General features: G+C 39.3%; 1 protein-coding gene across 2 annotated transcripts in view; it reads right to left on the minus strand.

The window, feature by feature from the left end:
- Window positions 1-13499, minus strand: part of UBR1 (ubiquitin protein ligase E3 component n-recognin 1) — a 162833-nt gene that overhangs the window by 32984 nt on the left and 116350 nt on the right. For both annotated transcript variants that reach the window (XM_031002081.3, XM_063698954.1), the window contains exons 36-39: window positions 12682-12737; window positions 11694-11790; window positions 5707-5774; window positions 4549-4699 (exon numbers count right to left, since the gene is read on the minus strand). In XM_031002081.3, coding sequence (XP_030857941.1) covers window positions 4549-4699; window positions 5707-5774; window positions 11694-11790; window positions 12682-12737 — 372 coding nt within the window. The remainder of the gene's footprint in view (window positions 1-4548; window positions 4700-5706; window positions 5775-11693; window positions 11791-12681; window positions 12738-13499) is intronic.

The raw sequence follows: 13499 nt of genomic DNA on the forward strand, positions 1-13499 counted from the left end.
GCGATCACTAATCCTTTTACTGACCCTATAGTTTTGTCTTCTCTAGCGTGTCATATAGTTGGATTCGTATAGTATACAACCTTTTCAAATTGACTTATTTTAGCTAGTAATAGGCATTTAGGTTTTGTCCATCTTTTCATCACTCGGTAACTCATTTCTTCTTTTTATTTTTTTTATTTTTTTGAGATGGAGTCTTGCTCTGTCACACAGACGGGAGTGTAGTGGTGCAGTCCTGGCTCACTGCAACCCCCGCCTCCTGGGTTCCAGCGATTCTCCTGCCTCAGCCTCCTGAGTAGCTGGGATTCTCCTGCCTCAGCCTCCTGAGTAGCTGGGATTACAGGTGTGCACCACCATGCCTGGCTAATTTTTGTATTTATTTAGTGGAGATGGGATTTCACCATGCTGGCCAGGCTAGTCTTGAACTCCTGACCTCAGGTGATCCACCCGTCTTGTCCTCCCAAAGTGCTGAGATTACAGGTGTCAGTCACCGTGCCTGGCTGATAACTCATTTCTTTTTAGCACTGAATAATATTTCCACTCTCTGGATATACTGTAATTTATTTATCCACCCACCTATTGAAGGATGTCTTGGTTGCTTCCAAGTTTTGGCAATTATGAATAAAGCTGCTATAAACATCCTTGTGCACAGTTTTGTGTGAAGTTCAGTTTTTAATTCATTTGGGTAAATACAAGAAGCATGACTGCTGGATCATATGGTAAGAGTATATTTAGTTTTGTGATAAACTGTCAAACTGTCTTCCAAAGTGACTGTACCTTTTGCATCCCCATCAACAACAAATGAGAGTTCCTGTTGCTCCACATACTTGCCAGCATTTGGTGGTGTCAGTGTTTTAGATTTTGGCAATTCTAATAGGTGTATAGTGGTATCTCATTGTTTTAACTTGCAATTCCCTAATGGCATATAGATGTTGAACATTATGATCACTTACCATCTGTATATCTTCTGTGGTGAGGTGTCTTTTCAAGTGCTTTGCCCACTTTATTTTTTAGAGACGGGATCTTGCTATGTTGCCCAGGGTAGTCTCAAACTCCTGGGTTCAAGCAATCTTCCTGCCTTAGCCTCCTATAGTGTTGGGATTACAGGCATGAGCTATTGCACCTGGCTCATTGCCCCGTTTTTTTGAGACCAAGTCTTGTTCCGTTGCCAGGCTGGAGTGCAGTGGCATGCTATCAGTTCACTGCAATCTATGCCTCCTGGGTTCAACTGATTCTTATCTCTCAGCTTCTCAAGTAGCTGGGACTACGGGTGTGCACACCATGCCAGGCTAATTTTTGTACATTTAGTACAGACAGGTTTTCATCATGTTGGTCAGGGTGGTCTCAAACTCCTGGCTGAAGTGATCTGCCCACCTTGGCCTCCCAAAAGGCTGGGATTACAGGCATAAACCACAGCACCCGGCCTCATCGCTCATTTTTAAATTGGGTTGTTTGTTTTCTTATTGTTGAGTGTTAAGAGTTCTTTGTATACTTTGGATAACAGTCCTTTATCAGAAGTGCTTTTTGCAATACTTTTTCCCAGACTGTGGCTTGTCTCTCATTCTCTTGACATTGTCTTTCAGTGCACAAGTTTTTAATTTTATTATAATGAAGTCCAGCCTATCAATTATTTCTCTCACAGATTATGCCTTTGGTTTTGTATCTAAAAAGTCATCTCCATACCTAAGGTCATCTAGGTTTTCTACTATGTTAACTTGTAGGAGTTTTTTTTTTTTTTTTTTGAGATGGAGTCTCGCACTCTCTCCCAGTCTGTAGTGCAGTGGAGCAATCTCGGCTCACTGCAAGCTCCGCCTCCCGGGTTCATGCCATTCTCCTGCCTCAGCCTCCCAAGTAGCTGGGACTACAGGCACCCGCCACCACACCCAGCTAATTTTTTGTATTTTTAGTAGAGACCGTGTTTCACCGAGTTAGCCAGGATGGTCTTGATCTCCTGACCTCGTGATCTACCCGCCTCGGCCTCCCAAAGTGCAGGGATTACAGGCCTGAGCCACCGCGCCCAGCCATCTTGTAGGAGTTTTATAGTTTTGCATTTTACATTTAGGTCTATGATCTGCTTTGAATTAATTTTTGTGAAGGGTGTAATGTCTGTGTCTATATTCATTTTATTGGACATGGATGTCTACTTGTTCCAACACCGTTTGTTGAAAAGACTACCTTTGATCCTTTGCTCAAATGTCAAAGATCAGTTGACTACAAATATGTGGGTCTATATCTGGGCTCTCTTTCATATTTCATTGATCTATTTGTCTAATCTTTTGCCAACCACACTGTCTTTATTACTGTAGCTTTATAGTAAGTCCTAAGGTTGGGTAGTGTCAACCCTCCAAATTTCTTCCCCTCCAATACTGAGCTGGCTATTCTAGGACTTTTGTCTTTCCATATATACTTCATGTATTTATTTATGTACTTGTTTGTTTACTTATTACTTACTTTCTGATTGATTGACAGGGTCTCACTCTGTTACCTGGCCTGGACTGCAGTGGTGCAATCCCAACTCCCTGCAGCCTTGACTTCCTGGGCTACAGCAATCCTTACACATCAGCCTCCCAAATGGCTGGGATTATAGGCATGTGCCACCATGCCCAGCAAATTTTCCTATTTTTTTTTTAGAAACAGAGTCTCACTATGCTGCCCAGGCTCAAATTCCTCCCAAAGGACTGGGATTACAGGCATGAGCCACTGGGCTTGGCTCACATAAACTTTAGAATCAGTTTGTTGATATCCACAATAATAACCTGCATGGATTTTTATCGGGAGGCTGGAGTGCAATGGCATGATCTCAGCTCACTGCAACCTCTGCCCCCTGGGTTCAAGCAATTCTCCTGCCTCAGCCTCCTGAGTAGCTGGGATTACAGACACCTGCCACCACGCTAGCTAATTATTGTATTTTTAGTAGAGACGGGGTTTCAAAATGTTGGTCAGGTTAGTCTTGAACTCCTGACCTCAGGTGATCCGCCTGCCTCAGCCTCCCAAAGTGCTGGGATTACAGGTGTGAGCCACCACCCGACCTCTATTGTCTCTTTTATAAAACACATAAGCAAAAATGTATATAAACACATATATGCATAAAATACCTTACAGAAAAATGCTACACTATAGCCACTATTCTGTACCTTACTTTTTTAACTTATTGCATCATGGAGATCAATTCATATCAGATCTTGTTCATTCCTTTTTAAAACTGCATAGAATTTCATTATATGGTACATCATAGGTTATTCAAAGAATCTCCCATCGATGGACAGCTAAATTGTTTGTTTTTTTTGATATCCCAAGTAATATCACAATAAATAATGTCGTGCTTGTATCATTTCATATTTTTGCTGGTAAAGCTTAGGGATAAATTCCTAGAAATGGAGTTGGTGTACCACAGGGTAAATGCACATGTAATTTTGCCATATTTTATTCTGACATCACTTTAATTATGTTTGTTCTCTACATTATATGAATCTTCAGAAGCCCTTATTGGTCACTGATACCCAGGACCAGATTTTGCTTTGGGTTTTTTTTTTCTTCTTTTTTTAAGAGATGAGATCTTGTTCTGTTGCCCAGGCTGGAGTGCCATGGTGTAAAGGCACTCTGCATGGTGCAATCACAGCACTCTGCAGCCTCAAACTCCTGGGCTCAAGTGATCCTCCCACCTCTGCCTCTCAAGTAGCTGGGACTACAGGCACGCACCAGCATGACCAGCTAATTAAAAAAAAATTTTTTTGTAGAGATAGGGTCTCACCATCTTGTGCAGGCTGTTCTTGAACTTCTGAGCTTAAGGGATCCTCCTGCCTTGGCCTCCCAAAGTACTGGGATTACAAGCATGAACCACTGCACCCAGCCCCCAGACTTTGCTTCCTATTAAAAACCAGACTCCAAAAGAAAAACTGTATCATCGTTCCATAATGTTGTATTACTAATGTATCTTCAAATGAACATTAATTCAAAAGACATTTAATGAGTGTTTACTGGGTTTAACAAGTGTTACCAGATACTTGCAGTTTTAGAGGGAAGATGTTGAAATTTCATTGTTTCCTATCATCAAGAAACTTACACTGAGGACAAAGGAGCAGAGAGAGAGGAGAAACAGGGAAAGGAGCAGAACAACAGTAAGATATAACCACAAATAACTATAAAACAAGATACTAATGATAAATGCTACAAGGGGAAGAAAGTACTATCATTCTAGCTGAAGGAATTAAGAATGGTTTTAGGGACCTCCTTATCAAAAGGTTGAAGAAACTCATGTAGGGACAGACCTCGAAGATGGGGAATTTGAAAAAGAGGGAAAAGCAGGTCCAAGTGGTCTCCCTGCATATCTGTAGAGCAGTTGATAATTAGGCAGTTTCACCTAATTATCTTTTTCACAGCTTATTCTACCTTTCCTTGTTTAAACAGTATCCATTAAAAAACAGATAATCATTCAACAAAAAACATAACACAGAACCTAGAAATACATTATATAATCACAAGCATAATTAATTTTGCCAGTAAAGCATAGCAAAATGTTATTCACAGTCAACACCCAGATGAAAACCTTACCTGTGTCTACTGTAAGTAGTATCTGAAGCATGTGTGCCATGGTGATCAAATGGAAGAGATAAAGGTGGTTATAGGAAGAACTAACTGAAGAAGGCTGCAGATCAACAGGGTCATCCCAATACAAGGATGGGAATGCTAACACAGCACCCACCTATGAGAGAAAAATGGACATCAATATGGCTAATGATAAAAGACTAACATAAATTAATGTCATAACTAAATGTGAAGGGCAGCAGATGCTACACAGTGTTTGTGTGTGTGTTTTTTAATAAAAACCATATTTTTCTTATTCAATAGAATATCTTTGAATATAATGTACCATAAATGGAGGATGATGATCACCACCAAATAGGTTATCCCTTTGCTGTGTCTATTTATTGTAGGTCTAGGTAGTGGTTCTGAACTCTGGCTCAAAGATTCAACATTACAGGAGTTCTTAAAACAATACTGACACAGAGGCCCTACCCTAGTCCAACCAAATGAGAATCTCTTGGGGTAGGGCCTAGTTAATAGCATTCTTTTCAAAGTTCCCCAGGAGATTCCAAAAGACAGTCAGGGTTGATGACCACTGGGTAGAGGCCTAGATAATGAGGGGGATGAGGATGTTGGCTACCCCTGCATCCATAAACTCCATGCTCCCAATCTCAATACTGCTTTCTCTACGGAACTTGGTTTGAAGGAATGAGATCATCACAGGAATGGAAAATCTCTACAAAAAACTAAGGGCAGTTGCCATCCATCCATAGGTGTTTTGAGAAAGCCTAGATACACCCATGGTCTGGTCCTCATCACCAAATAATTAATGATTTTAAGAGAGCTCACACAGTCATTGACTGCATATCATATATACAACTTAAGAAAAAGGCCAGAAGGGGAGCATAATATGAATTAGAAAAGGCTTGTCTGTACAGACACCCACTAATATAATCAACCAGGACAAGACCTATTACAAATTGAAGTGCTTTTTTTTTTTTTTTAAATGATTTTGACAGTCTCCATCAAATCTGTACCTATTTGTAAACAATGGACAGGAGAGACCAAACTTTATAGATTAAACACAAAGAATTTATAATCTTGAACAAAGGGCATGAATTTAAATGAGCAAAATACAAGAAATTATCAACATGAGTGACTTAAACAAAATTACTGAACACTTACCAAAACATGAAACAGATCTATAGACAGAAGGCATGGTGTATCTTCTGATTTTATGTTAGGAAGAACAACTAAAACAAACAAAAAGTTAATGTAATTCAGTCAGTAAGATAGCAGTGTAGTTAAATAAAATGCAAGCTAAAAACACCTAAACCAAACATATAACAGGGTTATAAAATACAGAAACTGATACATCACACCTTTGAGATATGAAAACCATAATGAGAGACAAACTGAACTGAGAAAAGGCTGCTAGAAAGCCTTGGATACAGTTTAAGGGTTAAAAGGTAAAATCTAGGTGGAAATGGCACGTGAACTAGGACAACTGAAATATAGAGATTGTTAAAGAAACATTTGTTGAATGAATGAGAAGAGTTAATTTTATACAATGTTCCCTCTATCTCTTGTTTTCTGACTTCCATTTCTAAACGTTCTGTGATACATAATATGTGAACAAAATTGGGGTTGTGAGTGGGAAGAACATGCAAAACAGAGTAGGTAAAATGAGGATGGAGAAGATCATCCTGAACAAAATTAGATAATGGTTTATATAGATTGGTCATCTGGAGGAAATGCAAACAGCTCAAAAGCTACTTAATCTTTCTAATCTGGTCCGTGCCTAAGGAAAAGCTGTAATTCCAAAAGTGAGAGCAAGAGTGGCAAAGAAGTGAAATTAAGAAGTCAGGACAAGAGGAATGGTTTTGTTTATATAAAAATGAAGAAATTATTGTAGGTCTAGGTATTGGTTCTGAACTCTGGCTCAGAAGATTCAACATCACATAAATAAAGCTGTTATTTTTAAAAATGAGGGAGAAGACTCTTTTCAGACTACGTAAATTTCTTTTCTTTTTTTTTTTTTTTAGACAGAATCTTGCTCTCTCATCCAGGCAGGAGTGCAGTGGCATGATGTCGGCTCACCGCAACCTCCGCCTCCCAGGTTCAAGTGATTCTTGTGTCTCAGCCTCCTGAGTAGCTGGGATTGCAGGCACGCGCCACCACGCCCGGCTTTTTTTTTTTTTTTCGAGATGGAGTCTCGCTTTATTGCCAGGCTGGAGTGCAGTGGTACAATCTTGACTCACTGTAATCTCTGCCTCCCGGGTTCAAGCGATTCTCTTGCCTCAGCCTCCCGAGTAGCTGGGACCACAGGCACGTGCCACCATGCCCAGCTAATTTTTGTATTTTTAGTAGAGATGGGGTTTCACCATGTTCGCCAGGATGGTCTCGATCTCTTGACCTCATGATCCACCTGCCTTGGCCTCCCAAAATGCTGGGATTACAGGCATGAGCCACTGTGCCCAATCAATTTTTTCTTTTTTTTTTTTTAGTAGAGATGGGGTTTCACAATGTTGACCAGGCTCGAACTTCTGACCTCAGGTGATCTGTCTGCCTCGGCCTCCCAAAGTGCTGGGATTACAAGCATGAGTCACCACGCCTGGCCATGTAACTAGATCAATTTCTTAACCTCAAATTCCAAGATTCTAAACAAAAAGCATAAAGGTTAAGATCAGGGGCTTTGAAGTCAGACTAAAATGGCTTCCAGTATTGGCTGTGACTACTGGTCATAGGCAAGTGACAGGCGACTTAACTTCTCTAAGTTTACATGCAGTATATGCAAGTTTGTTGGGAGGTTCATTAACAAATTAATTTATTATTGATGTATTTTATTTTGAGATGGAGTCTCACCCTGTCCCCCAGGCTGGAGTACAGTGGTGCAATCTTGGCTCACTACAACCTCCGCCTCCTCGGTTCAAGCAATTCTCCTGCCTCAGCCTCCCAAGTAGCTGAAATTACAGGCACCTGCCACAATGCCCAGCTAATTTTTTTATTTTTTATTTTTAGTGGAGATGGGGTTTTGCCACATTGGCCAGGCTGGTCTTGAACTCCTCGCCTCAAGAGGTCCGCCTCCCCTGGCTTCTCAAAGTGCTGGGATTACAGGTGTGAGCCACTGCTCCAGGTCAACATATGAATTTAAAGCACTTATCCAAGCTTGGCATATGTAACCATTCTATAAATGTTATTAATATTGGCTACATAAAACAAACTAAAGTGATCATAGGGCTCTGACATTAACTAGCTATGTGACTTCAACAAGTCATTTGCCGTTTCTAGGTCCCATTTCCTCAAATTATCTTTTAGTAATATTTCTGATATTTCAGTTAGCATGTCTATGATACTACCTATCTTATTTTTTTCTCAATGTTACAGCTTACTCAAAATATTTAAATAATTCCTGATCCCTCGTCCTAATTTCCATCATCTTTTCAGCCAAAAGAATACTCTTTGTGTCATCAAATTTTTCTTACAGGCAGTTTAAAATGATTTTTCTTTTCCTGATTGCTAAAAATATTTAAAATTCTTTTGAAATCAAAAGTCAATTTTGGTATGCATATTTTCATTTTAACTATGGGTTAAGCCAACCCTTTATGCACAATTAAACACCTCGGCAAAGTTTACATGATATAGTGGGAAAATCATGGGCTTTATGGTCAGGCCTGGGTTTAAATATTAGTTCTACTTCTTATTGGTTTTATTACCATGGGCAAGTCATGCAACTTCCCTGTGCCTCAGTTTTCTCGTAAATCGGGAGAATAATTTCCTTGAAGGATGGTGACTAGAAATTAGATTTTATTTAAAAATTCTAGTACAAGGCATAGCACATGGCAGTGAGCATTGTATGTCCTATCTATCTATCCATCCATCCATCCATCCATTTAGAGACAAAGTCTCTCTCTGTTGCCCAGGCTGGAGTGCAGTAGTACAATCATGGCTTACTGCAGCCACGACCTCCTGGGTGCAAGTGATACTCCCAACTCAGCCTCCCGAGTAGCCAGTACTACAGTTGTGCACCACCACACCCGGCTAAGTTTTTTGTGGAGACGGGGTTTCACCATGTTGCCCAGGCTGGTCTCGAACTCCAGAGCTCAAATGATCTGCTCACCTTGGCTTCCTAAAGTTCTGGGATTACAGGTGTAAGCCATTGCACCCGGCCTGTCCTATTGCTACTGCAGAAATCAACATATTAAAACAATACTCATCACTTTACATAGAAAATAGCTCCTATTCTGGACTTCCTTATTTCCCTCAATTTTTCTGCTATTCATTTTAGTTCAAAATCTTGCCCCTGACCCAGCCCACCCCAATGTCTTCCCTAATTCCTGCTATCACATTCAGATGCATATGTTACCTCTAATTTTTCCCTCCTTCAATCCAACCTATTCAATATCAAATTAAGCTCAGAATACTATTGTCCACAACGTTTCAAAAAATTCCGATTACCTAAAGAATAAAGTTCAAACTTATGCCTGGGGCATTTAAGCCACTGTAATTTTATTTAAAAAAACCTTCATGCTTCTCTAACTATAGATGCCACTACTCCTATCAAACCTATCTACTTGAACACATCACGCACTTTCCTACCTCCTCAATCTTTGTTCAAATGTGCCCTGTGTCTTTTGGAATGCAGCTTCTGTTCCTCTCAATTTATCTATTATGTGTACTCCCTTCAAGGCTCAGTTCAAATCCTACCCTGTTAGAGGAGATAACAGCAGAGTCCCAAAGCGATTTCTTCCTTGCCTCAATTTTTTCTTTCTTTTTTGAGATGGAATCTCGCTCTGTCGCCCATGTTGGAGTGCAGTGTGGCAATCTCAGCTCACTGCAAGCTCTGCCTCCTGGGTTCACGCCATTCTCCTGCCTCAGCCTCCCGAGTAGCTGGCACTACAGGCGCCCGCCACCACGCCTGGCTAATTTTTTGTATTTTTTAGTAGAGACAGGGTTTCACCATGTTAGCCAGGATGGTCTCGACCTCCTGACCTCGTGATCCGCCGCATCCAGCCACTTGTCTCAATATTTGAAGCATGTATTAGTGAAGCACATATCTGGCATTTGGCTATTTTATGTTTGTTTTTATAGAAGTTCTGCTTAATTCAATCATAAGCATTAAAATGGCAAGGAACATATCTGATAGCCCTAACATCTTACAAATAAAAATGCACCTCTAATAAATGTTCATATGAAAAACTTTCATATATAGGCATAAAGCTACACTACATAAATTCCTCCAGTATTGCTAATTAGAGATTATACACCATCATTTTAGTCTCTACCATCTGTGATAATGTTAGTCTCCTTCTTTGGTGCTTTTTTTGAGACAAGGTCTCACTATACTGCCTACACTGGTGTCAAACTCCTGGGCTTAAGGGATCCTCCCCCTCAGGCTCCTGAGAAGCTGGGATTATAAGTGTGTGTCACTATGCTGGGCAATAAGCTGTTTTAAACATTGTAAATCCCATAATGTGTAACAAGTGCAAAAGCAGTGAAACTATTTGGAAGAATTAGTAAATATCTAAATTATGACTGAAATGAAAAAGATACCAAAAAATTAAAAAACAAAAACAAAATAGTGATATGCAAATAGGATAAACTGTTCAACAGAAAGAGGTGCTAAAAACAAAGACAAGCACATGTGACATATGGAAGGTTCTGGGCCTGTGCAACTGACCAAGAAGGGAAAAAAGTAAGTGAAAGAAGGGAAAACTTTTAAGTGTGTGACTAGTGGAACAGCATCAACATTAGATTTCTATTAGCATGAAGCCAATTCAGGAGGCACCTGAAGTTAATTTGAAAATATAAAAGCTAAGCATGGCAGAAGTTCTAACAAAACTTGGATGGTAGCTTTGGAAGGAGTTGTGGAATCTCCACATCAACAGGATGAGCGGAAAGCTGCTCAGGAAGAGCTCCCTAAGAAGCTTGTGGGGATTGACAAGGAAAAACACTATTGGCTTCAATAGATTTTCAAGGTAAAGAAGTAGGTCTATTTTGCTGAAAAAAAAATGTCTGCTAGTTCAGCTACAAGAAAATTATGCCTGGATTTAAAGCGTAAAAAATCTGAATAACTCTTATTTGGTAGAAATACATCTGGGAAGTGCACGCTGAAACTACCCTACTCATGACATTTGGGACTTATGAACAAACAGATTTACAAACAACTCTGTTTAAGCCTGGTCTGTTTGGGTGCAGAGGAGCTTATAGTAGACTTCAAATGCCCAGAGGGAAATGCAGATAACCAAAAGGAAAGCAAAATCACTCTAATGCTGTGTAATGACTTACCCTTCATTTTATTTCTATACTAATTGAGACCACCATATGAACTCTTAGTAAATTTCTAACTTGTTAGAATCTGAGAAGATTAGCTGTTATAGCCAGCCTGTCAAAGAAATGGGCATGGAACTGAGTTCTGAGATTACTGAATGTAGCATTTCCATTATTTCATAAGAATTTGACCCACAAACAAAACTAAACATATTTTAAAATGATCTATCCACATCATTGCTCCCTTTTCTAACTGGATTGGGGATACATGGATGTTAGTGGTTGTAGACACTGGTTCAATAACCTAGGCAGGTAGACGAAACATAAGTTGAAAATATTTGGAAAATACAGATTTTAAAAATAAGGTCATGAAGGCCAGGAGTGGTGGCTCACACCTGTAATCCCAGCACTTTGGGAGGTGGAGGCAGGCGAATCACCAGAGGTCACGAATTCAAGACCAGCCTGGCCAACATGGTGAAACCCCATCTCTGCTAAAAAAAAAAAAAAAAATACAAAAATTGGCTGGGCGTGGTTGTGGGCACCTGTAATTCCAGCTACTCAGAGGGCTGAGAAAGCAGAATCACTTGAACATGTGAGGTGGAAGTTGCAGTGAGCCGAGATTGCGCCATTGCCCTCCAGCCTCAGCAACAACAGCGAAACTCCCTCTCAATAATAATAATAATAATAATAATAATAATAATAATAATATCACCAGTTTTACAGAGGCAGCTATGTGTTTATCTGTTTTTTGCATGGCTTCTGTAGGTGGTAAAATTTCATTAGCGAGTGCTCAAAATTAGTGCAGCGTATGTTGTTTCCTAATGAAATACACTGCCAGAAATGCAATAGAAAAAGATATATAAATAATATAATACATAATAATAGTTCAGAGAAGACTCTACCTGATAGAAGACGAACCAGATGTTTCTGTATCAGGACCTGAGGACAGGTAATCCTCTGTGCAACTGCAAACTGCATTAATGCTTTCAGACCATTATGCTAGATTGTAAGAGAGAAGGAAGATAAAAAGATGAGAAAGATGAGAGACCTAAGTCATCCACTTAAGAGTTGGTAAAAACCAACTCTAGTTTGTCAGAATTAGCTGCAGACTCATTATATACCTTGTATCATTGCAAATAAATTACAATATTCTTAATACCTGTACAAGGTTTTATGGCCTTGCTAAATTTCTAATAGATTTTCTCATAAAAAAGTGGTATTAAAGCTATAATTATTTTAATTTTCATGTAAAAAGTATTTTCCCCAGAGCTGAGCACACTGTGTACCACAAGTCTTCTAGTCTTCTGTGCCAGCTGTCAGAAAAATAAGAGGGAAATGGCAGGGAAGGAATGGCAACCTCAATTACCCATTTTGTCTTCACAGGGCTACTCTGCATATTTCTTTAGTACTGTTTTCCAGGGATCACTATGTAAAGAGGTTTAGGCCTGGGGCAGGAGTACAGTCCTACAGTAGTGTCAGTATCTGCCCATCAAGGAGTCATGTCTTAATTTTATTTTTGAATTCAGTATGATGATTCATCCAGAGCTAAGCCAGCATTAATACTCAACGTTATATAATGGTGTAAAATTAGCGAGAAGGAAAAATATAGGAAACATCAGGATTTTGAAGTGTAACAAACAAAGGGAGAAAAAGCAATCATCACATGAAATCTCTGTATGAATTACACTTAACCTCTGAGATTGAGTAAGCTCTGTAAAGTGCACATGCTATTCAGTTTCCTATAAGACTGATGCAGTTCCTTTTTTCCCCACTATAGAATTCTGCTAATTTTTACAGAAAAGGAGTAAAGATTTTTTTTTTTAATAATAAACTGTGGGGGGGAAAAAAGGCATGCCATGAGTTACATGTACCTTGTTGGAATATACATACCTGCCTATTTTGAAGTGCTCCAAACAGAGGTTTTCCTTCATCTCCCAATAGATTTTCTCAAAGAATAAAAAAAAATAAAAATAATAAATCCTGAATAGTGCTATAATCATATACTGTACTTTTTATCAAATGTTCTTTAATAATATTTTTGATGAGATGATTTGCATTTTCCCCTTCAAAGTCTTGTGTTTTAAGTCTATGCCAAAATTTTCCAATTTTTGAGTGAGAGAAAATTAGAGAATCAAATGTATATCATTTACAAATTACTAGCATAAAAAATAAAGCACCTGCAGCAATCTTATAAGAATGCTTGGGAAAAACAAAGCAGCCTGGACTGCTTCTTCTCATTTCAGCATCTTTTTTATGCAAAAAATTCTAAAATAAGTAATTTATATATGTAATTATAGCCTATTTTGTTTAAAAATAATATGTAAGGCAGATACAAATAACTTCATTGCTCTTTTGGGTACAATTTTTTTTTTGAGACAGACTTTCGCTCTTGTTGCCCAAGCTGGAGTGCAATGATGCGATCTTGGCTCACTGCAACCTCCACCTCCCAGGCTCAAGCGATTCTCCTGCCTCAGCCTCCTCAGTAGCTGGGATTACAAGCGTGCACCACTACGCCGGCTAAATTTTTGTATTTTTAGTAGAAACAGGGTTTCAGCATGTTAGCCAGGCTGGTCTCGCACTTCTGACCTTAGGTGATCCACCCACCTCAGCCTTCCAAAGTGCTGGGATTACAGGTGTGAGCCACTGCGCCCGACCTCGGGTACAATTTTAAAAGAATTAGAAAAGATCAATAGGAAAAAAAGAAAATG

This window comes from Gorilla gorilla, chromosome 16 (genome assembly GCF_029281585.2).
Source record: "Gorilla gorilla gorilla isolate KB3781 chromosome 16, NHGRI_mGorGor1-v2.1_pri, whole genome shotgun sequence".
Lineage (NCBI taxonomy): Eukaryota > Metazoa > Chordata > Mammalia > Primates > Hominidae > Gorilla > Gorilla gorilla.